Source organism: Bombus bifarius, unplaced genomic scaffold (genome assembly GCF_011952205.1).
Source record: "Bombus bifarius isolate JDL3187 unplaced genomic scaffold, Bbif_JDL3187 scf7180000008483, whole genome shotgun sequence".
In the NCBI taxonomy this organism is placed as follows: domain Eukaryota; kingdom Metazoa; phylum Arthropoda; class Insecta; order Hymenoptera; family Apidae; genus Bombus; species Bombus bifarius.
In genome coordinates, this window is record NW_022884676.1 from 86,724 (window position 1) to 99,985 (window position 13,262).

Below are 13,262 nucleotides of genomic sequence, written 5' to 3' on the forward strand. Positions count from 1 at the left end.
TTTGGCTATAGGCGTAGCCGTTCGTAGTTTTCTCTTCCCCACTTGCCGCACTTTCTCCGGAGCACTGTTTCACACGCCCGTTTAGCTCGGCTGCTCGGGCAGATCTGCCTATACCAAAGTGAAACCGATGCCGACGATTTGCCATGGGAAATGAACGTTTGTGTGAACTTTATTATAAGTAGTCTGCTCGCGTCAAAAAGTTTGTTGAATAGAATCAAATACCAGCAGGAAGCCGATTCCGTTAGCACCGCATTGAAAAAGTACTGTTCGGCAAATTGGCCTTCGAAAATTGGTCTCCCTAATCACGTGCTGACGTAAAAATGTAAAAATGAAAAAATATACTCCTAACTTATTTCTGTATTTATTATAAAATCGAATCGTGCTAACTATTCATTCTTAGCTAGTCAGGGATTAGTCCAGGTTGCATATATCTAGTATTTACGAAATTTCCAAACCCAACTGTTTTGAAAACAAGTATCATATAAAAAAGTTTGATTTTATTTTAAATTTATTTTTTCACATGGAATCACATCCCTGCCGATTTCACTATCATTATTTTGACAGTTTGTTTAGTCTTTATCTTTTATTATACTTTTTTAGCAACTTCTGATTTCGAAAAATGTAAAATAGAGAAGTAATAGCTGTTAACTGTGCTTCAGGATTATGTGGAGTTAGATCATGCAGATTTCAATGATATCTGTTACTGTTTTTGTAGAGTAACGTCGCTCGTTCGAAACGAATATGTTGCAGGTGAATTAATTAAAGTGTACAGTCTTATGCTAAGATATCTTGATTTATAAGTAACAATGGTTTCGACTATACATATATATTATTTCAATAAAATTTGAAAACTACTAGCGAACAGAAACTACTAACAAATTATCACCGCGGTAATTTTTCACGGAAAATTTATCGTGTTCACGGAAAATGTATATGTTTATATCTAAATAATTTGATATAAGCTGATAACGTTTCTTATCAAGATTGCGTGACGCAAACTCTTATTTGAGGATTATGGATCTACGTACCATCGCAAGAGGGAACGATGCTATCTACAGCGAATGCGTGTTTCTTTTTTCAAATATGACAGTTTACAATTACAAACACGATAAGCAGGATTTATGTCTGTTTTGCATTTTTTGGTAGCAAGTTGTTGTCTCTCACGTTGATTAAATAATGTGATGAAACACGTTTAGTTCGTTTGACTCAGTTGTAGGTTAACATCCGTTCCGTAATTTATTCTCGAAGTGTATGAAATATAAATTGCAAAGATGAGTATTGATGCAGACGGAAGGAAATATACATCACCGGATGGCTCAAAAACTTGGGAATATTTGGCTATTTTGACATGTAATTATACAATTATTTTGCTCTTCGATATTTTTTTTAAATTCTAAAGAAAAATATCTACCAAAAACTTGAAATGAAAAATTACACATTCCACTGACAGTTATTCTTTATAGTGACAATTTTTTCTTAAATCTTAAGAAATCCGTTAGCGATAAAAAAATAACATTGGACAGAAAGTAACTAAAAAAAAAAAAAAAAACGCAGCAAGTTAAAGTTGTATTTTTGATTATATAATGTCTATAATAATGATCTATAATAATATCGCCGAATTATTTTTCCTTATTGATACATATACCGTACATGTACATTACGTACATGAATCTGTCAGGTTCCATTATGAGTGGTTGCATTGGATTCGTCGTAGGATGGAATTCACCAAGTATTGTAATATTAATGTCTGAAGACTCACCTATTCCAGTCACAGCATCATCTGTTTCTACATTGGTGGCAGTTGTGGCTGTTGGACATATGTTAGCGCCACCAATTAATATTTTTATCGTTGATAAGTTCGGCAGAAAAAATACTCTGTTGTTTAGTGCTTTACCGCTCTTAGTCAGTTGGAGTTTAATTACTATCGCAACGTCTATTTGGGTAAGTTGTATTAGAGGATGAGTCATGTCCATACAACAGTGGGTGAATTTGCATATTAAAATATGTAAAAGGCGTCATATGAATATACCCATACGTCCTACTTATTTGAGTTTTCGAGTTATAAATGATTACAAAAAATATTCGAAGTTTTCAACTCGTTTTCTTTTTAAAGCATTCTTTAATAGTATCTTCGCAAGCTGATAGATAGGGTAAGGTGGATAGATTGTATGGCTACTGTGATATAGATCCATTAGGTTTTTGTTTTTGGAATCGTTTAAAATCTATTGTGTATGCAAACGAATAATGCACATGATCTGCGGAAACAGATACAAAATACAAATTTGGAACTATTCGAAGAATAGTATTTTCGAGCGAGTACGGTGCTCAGTGTTACGGCGCGCAGTACTTAGATGATGTTGAGGCACAAAGCGGACATTTTGAACGTCTCCTCTAATCGTGCATAACTCGAAAATTAAGGTATGTAGGAACATATACTTATAAGATTTGTACTTATTTTATTTTTGTATAGATACGCCTTCTGAAATATGACGTGTATTTATAATTCACCGTATGTATTGATCAAAAAATATTAATTCATTATATCAAATTCATTTCTTCTTTTTCAGTATTTAATACTATCCGTTTATACCACGCTAGAAACAGACACATTGATTACATTTCCTATCCCGAATGATACACAAACTAACTAGTAACATTTTGTTTGTCCATTTTGAAATAACAATCATATTCGTTAATTTGCAAAAGAAACAAAATTCTGATTTATTTCGAGTATAAGTTTGTAGTTCACATATACAAATGCTTGTGAAAATCGATAAATATTTAAAAGAGGAATTAATAAAAAGGTTATAATTTTTAAAATATTATCTAAAGAAATGAATTTTTTAAAAATTTGTTTACACACCTATGTTTTTCGTTCATAAACATAGAATTCTAACTGATACAATTACTCTATCTCTAGGAGTTCCAAGTTTTATTTTCACCAAAAAATGTGATTGTTTTAACAAAAATACAATACGTGAAATTTCCATAGTTCCGCGCAATATTTTATGCAATATGTAATATTAGAGTGATAGAAAGGACAACTGAACAATTATAAGGTAAATATATGTCTTTATGTACACAATTCTTGAAAAATGTATGTATATTTACAGTAAGAGGATGGAGTAAAATATCTATAGTTCAACTTAATATAGTACCATATTTAACCTATATAACAAAATGTTCTGTTTAAAAATTACATGTTAATAAACATGTATTTGCTCTGTGGATAACTTCTGTTCAAAACTTCTTTCTTTCATACTTTCGATTAAAATTTGTAGAGTCACGATTTCTGTGGTAGCACACGCTTGTCTTATGCCACCCTTAAGATCTAGCATTTAGCATACTGCGTTATATTTGCGTATATTTTGGGAGCTAATATTCCCCGAAGGATTTCAGTTAGAAAATATTAGGGAATCAGGATGATGCATGGGCCACTGCTTATTTTTCGTTTGAAAATGTTCTTTATTCAATCTCCAATTATGAATGGTTACATTGTCTTGCTGGAACAGTTTTCATAATCTATGTTTTCCACAAACGGAATTAAAACGTGTTCTACAAGTTCTATGTCTCTTGGAATTCATTTTTGTTAATATCCAACGCATTAGAGTTTTTGCAGTGTAGATAAATGCAGCCTATACCATAATAGTTAAATCATGACAGTAAAATTTAAAGACGTTTGGGCCGTCATGGTTAAATTTTTTTTCGTCCGAAAGAATTACATTTTTCTACTTTTCATCCCAAGTCATATGATATTTCGCAAATGCGAGACTTGTTTGTTTACGATGTTACGTTAGGGGTATTTCCGAAATTTTGTTCTATATGAATCATTTAATGTTTCGCAAAACTTATTGGAAACGCCTTTCATTAACCGGCAGATTTTAATCTGCTCATATTTGACTCGCTGTTAGATTCTCCTTTTTCTCAGTTCGCAACATTAATGAAATGTGACTTCACGTAAGCTTTCTATTTTCACTCTTTGGATACTTTTCTTCATAGGATCACCTAATAATTTAATAAAATTATTTATGAAATGATGTAATCTCTTTATTCTAAGGGCAATTTTTTTAGGAGGGTCCTGCATCCTTGTACGCCATAATTTTAGCCTTCTCCTCTTGATTTAGCAAAATATCTCTTGGGATATTTAAAATAAACTAAATTAACCTAAAAATGTACTCTACTTAATTAAAATATAACAAAACTGATACTTTTCCATATGCGCTCTCGCTACTTATACAGTTAAAGATGATAAGAAAGAAAATTGTAACTATGGGAATTTCGATCACATTTACAATATAATCAAATGTTACTGTTGAGAATTATGGATCTTTGAGGCCGAAATAATGTTATAGGAACACTAAATTTATACTGAGGATTAATATTAAAATAATGAAATATTTATTTCATGGACGATTCCTTATATATTCATCGATACACACTTGCACGCGTCTCAGCATTTTCTTCTATACCCGACTGTAAACCGACTCTTCGACAACTCTTAACCGACTCTCCGACGACTCTTAACCGACTCTTCGACGGACCTTAACCGACTCTTCGACGGACCTTAACCGACTGAAGAGTTTACATTCATTTGTTTTCGAGACGCTTCGGACACACATACTTCCACACACTGATATTCACATACAAGTATCTCTACTACGCATTTAACCTAGTCCAGCACAGAAAATTATACATATCTCAACAGTTACATTACTAATTAGAACAAGACGTAACAATCAAGAAACAATGATAAAGAATACAAATATGAAATGATGACTTTAACCATCACAGTCGGGAGCTGTTCAGAACTGAATCAATAACCACAGAAGAAATAAAACTTTTAGTGGAACTATGGAGATTTCGTGTACTGTGCGTGCCCAATGTTTTTGGTAGCATTGTTATTTATAGTTTACAAGAATTTATGAAATTTCATAAAAATCGGCGTGTCACGCTTAGGTGATGCTTTTCGTTAGATGTCTAAGGAACTGTCATATTAGACTGCCGTATTGTATCCTTTAAGCGACCTTTGGACGAAATACTCGCCCTTTTTCATTTTTCTGTTTTCCCGTTCTTTTCTTTCATTCAACACTACATAAGATTTCCAATAATTGAAAATTTTTTTGGTACCGCGTTAATTCATCTACAGACGACATCTAGCAAAGGCTCAAATGTTCTATTAGAAATGAAAGCGATCGATAAGCATAATTTGGTCAAATGCACGATAAAATGCACAATGCCTAGCAATAGAGTGTCCTCTTTACACATTTGCATTCTCAAATCTAACATGAACCAAATACAAACATAATCAAAATCAAAACTAACCAAAACGTGGCTCAAGTATATTCCTAACATCTGAAAGTACATTACAAATATTATATAGTATATAATATAATACATTATATATATTATTATATATATTATATTATATATAATATATTATAATATAATATAATATATGGTCTGTATAGCTGTGAAACAAATACCAAGCGACGGTTAATATATATAAGTGCAATTTCTCAGAAATCAACCTTGAGAAAAAATCACCGAAATAATAAAGAAGGATCGTTTTGTAAATAATTAATCCTAATTCATTTGCGACTTATACATGATTTTAAATATTATTAGGCTTGGGCACATTTCATTTGGGACAATGATGAAAAGTCACAATTCGAAGTATTGGAATAATTACTTTAATTCACATTTTTATTTTACAAATAATATAGGTTATTTTGTGTTTAGGATCAAATAAATTATTTTCAAGTAATTTTCCATTTTAGATAATACTTTCAAATAAAATAATAAATAATTTGAATTTTATTATTAATTTGAGTTTTAGTTGCTGCATTTTGCATACGTTTCAAGTATAATCTAACCAAATTATTTCACACATAACAGCATTTGTTCTCAGAATTATTTTTATTTCAATTGTCTTCGACCAATACTACCTGAATATGAGTACCTAGTGGAATCAGTGTTTCTGATGCAATTGTTGACATAATAAAATCGAAATATTTGAGACATTGTTTCAAGAAACATTTATTCAAATATAAAATTCTATCTAATAGTTAAATAATGAAATAATTCAAAGAAAAATCATTTACCTATTCAAACAAACTAACTCGTAATTATTTTAAGACAAAATTTAACCAAACAAGGCAGTATCTTCTCTAAATAATCATTTTTCAAATATTTTATTTAAATAATATCTAAGCTTAAATATTATTATGAATTAAAATTATGTTCATTAACAAATAATGTTCATTAATTTTAATAAACGTCGATTTTATGTACATACTTATGTATGTATATGAAATATATTTGTATATATTTTTATAGTTTATTCTCATATACTATTTTACATAAAAATACTTCATTATTAACAAGTTTTCAGATGTGAAATTATATCTACCAGATATTTGAACACATACATGTTACGTGTTAAATTTCTTTGAAATTTTAATAGCGCTGTAATGAAATTTGACTAGCGTGATTATATTGGTAAGATTTAAAATCAAATTGCATAGACGTATATACAAAAAGTTACAAGATAATCGATAAGAAATTATTATGCAGCGTCAATACTCGTCTTAAACAGATAATACAATATATAATAAAAAGTAGTCCGTCTGAATACAAAAGTTTTGTAACTTTTGCGAAGTGTACTATATATGTGCAATAAATATCTTGTAATTTTTAAATACATTTTCAGCTTTGTTTTAAAATATACCAATATTAATCATGATAGTCGTATCTTACATATTATCATATCTTTAATGAAATTTCTGAGACCACTCAGCTCTGTGCTACATTTCTCTGTGCTACATAGATCACAAAATTTATACACAGTTGTACACAGAGTATATAAAGAGTAGATATAAAAAGTATCGCAGCGTGATTCTACACCTTCGAATCTTTAGAGATCTGTAAAAAAAAATTTCTTGGAAAATTGAGCATTTGAGCATTTTCAAAGGCAAAACTCCTTTTTATTGCTACATATTCCACTCACCACGATGAAAGAACCAAAGTCTCAAAGGAACCATTACTACGTGCAGAAAACATTCCGTGACAATGCGGTTTTTAGCGACTATGTTATTATTGCTACTTAGTTTTGCCTGCATCTGAGAAACTTTAACATTTCTATCTGAGAGAAGGTTTCATTTGCGATATGTGGTTCCTGTAAGTTTTGTTCCTCGTGATGTGTAGAATACGTTCCAAAAAAAAGCCTTAGCCTTGAAAATCATACTCAATGTCAATCTTTTCAGATATCTCCACAGTCCCCGAGTTGTACAATTTCGCTATTGTGGCTTTTACGCTTACTTTCTATACATCTCTATACTACTATGTGCTCTTTTCCCTTTAATATTGCCATCTTACTACATTTTTCCCTACATTCGCTGCGTAAAGTTATTTTCGTCAAACTTTAGCTTTTGAGATACGCGCAATTTCTGACTTATTTTTTTTATCATGTAATATCTTATGTAATAGCTTTCAAGATAAAGTCCAACAATTCCAGTTTTAAGGTATAAACTTCACGCATAGCTTTCAAAATAATTATCTTCGCACTTTAAAATTATCGTTTTTCATATTATAAAAAAGGTTATAAATTCAAAACGAAACAAAATTGAATAATCATTCTCTATACCTATATTAATATATGTTAAAAATGAAATATCTATTTATACACATAGGCACAACAGCTTTAATTATAGAATTCCAAGGTGAAACTGTAGAAAGGCTAACGATCCTCCGATTTGGATGACTTTTTGATATATTGCGAAACTCAATATATTACAATATTTTCCTATACTGGACGAACTTAATTTCTGACATATTCGCCAAAAACTGCCGGTATCACTACAGTAAATTCTGCCTATGTTTGTACATTTGTGGCAGTGAATGCGTTAGTATTGGTTATCGTCCGCTGGCCGCTTATCTTTTGCTTATAAATGAAGATGGTTGGCTTGAAGGCCCCGTGCACTACGAGCACATGCGAGTTTGTAGAAAGCATCTGTTAGAACTTACAATATCAATTACAATACAATACAATAAATACAATAATATCAATTATTCATTCGTGTAGTGTTTTTACAATTAATTTGTTATTATTTTATGTAAACGTTGCCGACATTCCCGTGTAAGCCCTTACGAACCGCAAAATCAGTAACGTGGGGATGGTCACTTGCGAAAGGAAGATTACCAGATAACCAACCCGCGTGTCTTGCCCCCTATCATTTCTCAGACAAATTATAAGAGCTTTTTCTCGGGCAATTTGACACAGTTCATTGACCCAGTTCATTGAATCAGTTTATTGAATGAGTTCATTGAGTCAGTTCATTGAGATAGTTCACTGACCCAATTCATTGACTCAGTTTATCAAGTCAGTTCATTCATGCAGTCCATTGAGACTTACTTTCAAGCTTATTTCGCTTTCAAACTCAGAACCATTTTACATCAAACACATTCAGCTTATATACAGTCCATTCAAATAAATCTTACATCGGTCTAGCGTCTCGACCAATAAGTTCTAACAGACATTTCTTACAGCTTCACATATGCACGTTATACTTTTAAGCACGATGCCTTTAAGCCTGACCAACGAGAGTTTACAAGCAGAAGATAAGCGGCCGGCAACGGGTAACCAATACTAACGCACACGCTGCCATAGATGCACAAGTATAGACAGAATTCACTATAGTGGCACCAGCAGTTTATCGCGAATGTCTTTGAAACTAAACGAGTCACACATTACATATATAAGAAAATCTTATTCAGAATATCGATTTTTACAATATATCCAAAAATCATCGAGATCGGAGGGTAATTAGATTTTCCGCAGTTCCACTAAATTTTAACTCCTGTTTCTTTGTTTTTGTTCTGTCTTCGTCATTATATCATAATCCAGAAATAACTTCTTAGATTTTTCCTTATAGGAACTGTATGTGGCAAGATTTTTGGCTGGAATAACACTAGGATTATTTATCTGTGTCGCTCCAATATACATAGGTGAAATATCATCACCAGATACGCGAGGCGCTGGAGGTTCTCTGACGACTATCATCTATAACATCGGTATTCTTGTAACCTTCATAGTTGCACCGCATCTTTCATTATCTGCAATGGCAGGAGCTTTCCTGATCATTAACATTGGGTTTGTAATTATATTCTGGTTTATGCCAGAATCGCCGTACTTTTTCGTAATGAGGAATAGAATAGATGAAGCGGAAGAAGTTTTGGAAAAACTGCGGGGCAAATGTGACATTTCCGAAGAGCTTCAAACGATCATCGATTCCCTTTCGAAAAAGACCAAGCAATCATCGAAAAGTGGAAATTTGAAAGATATTTTTACGTCGAAAGCAAATTTTCGTGCATTTCTTAGTATAATGTTGTTTGCAGTGACGCAACATTTTGGAGGTTTCTTTACGATTCTGACATATGGTCAATTGATTTTTAAATCAATAAACAATATAATGTCAGATTATGTCGTAAATGTTGTAATTGGTGCAGTACAACTTATTTCTGCTCTTGTAACAACCCTGCTAGTCGACAAATTTGGTCGCAAGCCGCTAATACTTGCGTCAGGTGTCAGCGCTGCAATTTGCAATTTCGTGATCGGTTTTTATTTCTTTTTAAAAGAATATATGCACGCAGATGTGCTATCGGTTTCATGGATCCCATTTATATCGTCTCTTATATTAATTTTCACTTTCAATTGCGGCTTATTATGTTTACAGATTATTCTAATGTCAGAAATCTTTGCAACTGAGATTAAAGCAATTAGCACATGTCTCGTCGGTGTAGTCGGCGGATTGCTTGCTACATTAGGAAGTAAACTTTATATATGGATAGCAATAACTTTGAATTATGGTCATTCGCTTCCTTTTTTTGTGTATTTTGTAGTCGTAGCAGTTTGTACAGCAATTATATTGCATGTTACCCCAGAAACAAAAGGTAAGACATTCGCGGAAATCCAAATAGAGTTGGGAAAGTAATTACCATTATATTTCTTCATTTCTTATCTAGTAAGAACATCGACGATAATTTCCATGTTAATAATGTTCCATGTTAATAAAATAAGTGATTCACGGAAAATGTATTCACGGAAGAAAATAAACACTTAATAATAAGGTACATGGCCAAAAATATTGTATAACAGAAATGTTCCAACAAAGGCTGTAGAAATGCAAATGCGAATTCTCAACTCTTGTAAACATATCTGTAGAAATATATATTCGGATACAATAGAGAAAGAGAGAGAGATAGAGAGTGAGAGAGGGGGAGAGCTGAACATAGTTTTAGGCCTAAATATGTGTATCTACTAAGTTTGGAGGGCAACACCTTAAACACACATTAGGGTAATAAATAGTGCGATTACAATGTTTATTTTGTTTTTGTAATTCATTTTCTGCGAACTACCACCTTAATCATTTGCTTGCGAAATTTTCGACCAGATCATTTCAAGCTCGTGGTACGAGAGAAGGTCGGATGCACTTTGATTTCTTCCTTTTAATGATAAACAAAAAAATATGTTGTTCCGGTTAAAAAAAAGTTACTATTAGTAAAATCTCAGAAGATATGACCTTGAAATGATCTTATAACCTAACTTCCCCTAAAATACGATTATGTTTTTCCGAAACATTCTTTTGTAACGTGACAAACAAGAGAGTAATTAAGGGTAAAAGAGTTATGGCATTCCGTGTAATAGGTAATCTATTTTAGCTATATTGTAATGTGTAATAGTTGCTGTAATGATAAGAGAGTGAATTTGGAGTAGTCGATTTGATTTGTGAACTAAATTTTATTTGTACATGCGTATTAATAAAGAACAGAATTTATAAAGAACAGAAATCAATCACTTATAGAAAGGAACTCGACCAACATGTAACGAAGAAGAAATATTTGTGTAAAGTTCGTTAATGTACAGTGCTGCGGAAACAAATATATTTCTATATATACTTGTAAATTATTTCAGCCTTTGATATTATCTCCGGCCATCATATACAGTTAGTAGATATTGATAAAAACGATAATTAGTATTAATTAGTATAAATATGTCGGAGATAAAAGAACACCGGAGCCTTTGGAATTTTGGATAATCCTGCAACATTGTAATCTAGAGTCTACTATAGCTCTAATTAAACAATTGTAGTTATTCAATCCGATTGTAATTGTTCGCGAGTTGTGATAATGAGCTTGGGCTCGAGGTGACAGCCAATCGCCGAACGCAGCCGCGGTCACGGGATGAACGCTTTGTCTAACAAAGGCATGGAGTAATTCTATAGTTCTCCTTAAAAAGGAAATAGTTGTAACACTCGACAGTAAACATTCCAACGGTTTCTGTCCCGTGGCTCGCCACACGCAGACCCTATTCTTCGAGCAAGATTGCCAGATGTCGATGCGTCTCCGGAGTACATGTTCAGCTAGCCTGAAGGCCTGTCATAAATCTTAGAATTTAGTTGACTAAAGTCCTTCAAACAAACAGTCTTTGTCCCAGCTACGGGAAGATAGGAGAGACCTATTTTTCAACGAACTAACAACTTTCCCTCGAGGGCGGCTAGCATCTTTTTCTAACCACCGATATGGAGATTGACCAATTAGCAGCAACGCCAAATTCCCTCACCTTCTGAACGAAGGCTATCCTCGACGAATCCGATGATCTCGTGTCCTCAGACACACCCCATCATAGCTTTCCTCTGCAACATCATCGCGACGGAGAATCATTCTCTCGTGAGGTCGTATTAGCGAGTTACTTAGAGTCTGTACGCTCGGTGGATATTCCACGTTTTCGCAAAGGGTCCGACTTAGATTTTTGTGAACACGTACATCTATCATCCCGTTGACCGCGGATTCGTTATTGAACTTAAGACCAACATCACTAGTATCGCGAGTGTCCAACCGCCGCGGTTGATTGTCGAGTCGGTAGCATCCACCGTACTTCGTTATAACATGACGATGGCCGATTCCAATGAAGATTCATCAAACGCCCACAACCTTATTCCTGATCCGTCTCCGACAAATAAAAAGATAATAATAGAAAGTAAATGACAATTGGTTTTGCACAGACCTCTGACGGTAAAGTACTCGGTCTTACAGGTACGGCAACTGGAATTACCTTGATAAATCGTCAAGTTTATTTACCGAAACGATTTATAACTCTTCTCTTTCAGGATATTCACACCATCACATGATATTACTACCAGTACCACCTATGAATGAAGTATCGGAGGATCATATGGCATTATATCTCACATTGGAACCTTCATTTTTTATTCCATTTCTTTGTAAACAAAATTGATATTGGCATTTATAAGTATTCTTACAATATATCCGAGAAAATAAATGTACAGAACACTATTGATGCACAGAGATATTCTAAGCAGTCAATAATGTATGTATCAGATATAATATAGTATATAATATAATACCAGTTTTCTATGTGACTTATTCTACTATCGCAGTCACAGCAGTGGGCGTGTACTTCCTTCCTGATCATCCTTCGGTACACGTTAAAAATACCGTGTCCGGTCAGGATCTGCATAGTAAAGTGGTTAATGTACCTCCCATGACTCCTGAACGTGCAGATGTTCGCCACCAGCCTCTTTGTCCAATTGTCGTTGCGATAGTCACGCCACCCTTCCTTCCACTGATCCTCCATACGCTCCTCCATTGCCTTGATCCTTTCATAAAATACTGAGGTCCTATCTTCTCTTGAACGTGACTGCAGCTATTCTTTTCTAATTCGATATTTCTCGGCCCGGAGCTCGATTGTGTAGTAAATGGGTAAGGTACCCGTAAACACGCACAGTGCTGCGTGGGACACTGTGCGGTACACCGTAGATGATCTTATCAGCACGGCCATTTACGCCCTCTTAGGAGTATTCCTATTCTTTTTCTTATCTACTATCTTTGCCCATATATGCGCCGCATAGAGCACCACCGACTCCCAGTCTCCATAATAGAGTTTCCTCGCAGAGACGGTGGGACCGTTAATATTGGACAGCAACGATCTCAATGCTCCCATAAGAGCATCGGCCTTACCACGCATTTTCTCCAAATGAGCCCCGAACTTTCTGCAGTTATCTACCTGCACCCCAAGGTATCTAATCTCCTGTTTCGTGGTCAGAAGGTGCCCCTCCACGTTCATCTTAATTACCTTGGGTATTCGCTTGCCTGTCAGCAGTATCACCAACGGTCTTCTCCCGTGCGGTCTGCAATCCTTTATCAGCACATCACCGCACAATAACATCTCGAGATAATTTTTAGGA

At 33.8% G+C, this 13,262-nt stretch overlaps 1 protein-coding gene and 1 long non-coding RNA gene across 3 annotated transcripts; one reads left to right on the forward strand and one right to left on the reverse strand.

The window, feature by feature from the left end:
* Positions 1-1,178: 1,178 nt before the first annotated feature.
* LOC117213024 (facilitated trehalose transporter Tret1-like) lies at positions 1,179-10,941 on the forward strand. Of its 2 annotated transcripts, XM_033458233.1 has the most exons (4): positions 1,179-1,350; positions 1,679-1,941; positions 8,931-9,069; positions 9,178-10,941. In XM_033458233.1, the coding sequence occupies exons 1-4, from the start codon at positions 1,272-1,274 to the stop codon at positions 9,987-9,989; spliced, it is 1,293 nt and encodes a 430-aa protein (XP_033314124.1). In that variant the 5' UTR covers positions 1,179-1,271; the 3' UTR covers positions 9,990-10,941. The 2 variants fall into 2 exon arrangements, with proteins under 2 accessions (XP_033314124.1, XP_033314123.1); XM_033458232.1 differs by having other exon boundaries at positions 1,180-1,350; positions 8,931-10,939.
* Positions 4,445-4,739, reverse strand: LOC117213025. The gene is made up of 3 exons (XR_004488578.1): positions 4,564-4,739; positions 4,526-4,530; positions 4,445-4,484 (listed from the first exon to the last, which is right to left on the reverse strand). It is a non-coding gene; the product is annotated as an uncharacterized LOC117213025 (long non-coding RNA).
* Positions 10,942-13,262: the final 2,321 nt, after the last annotated feature.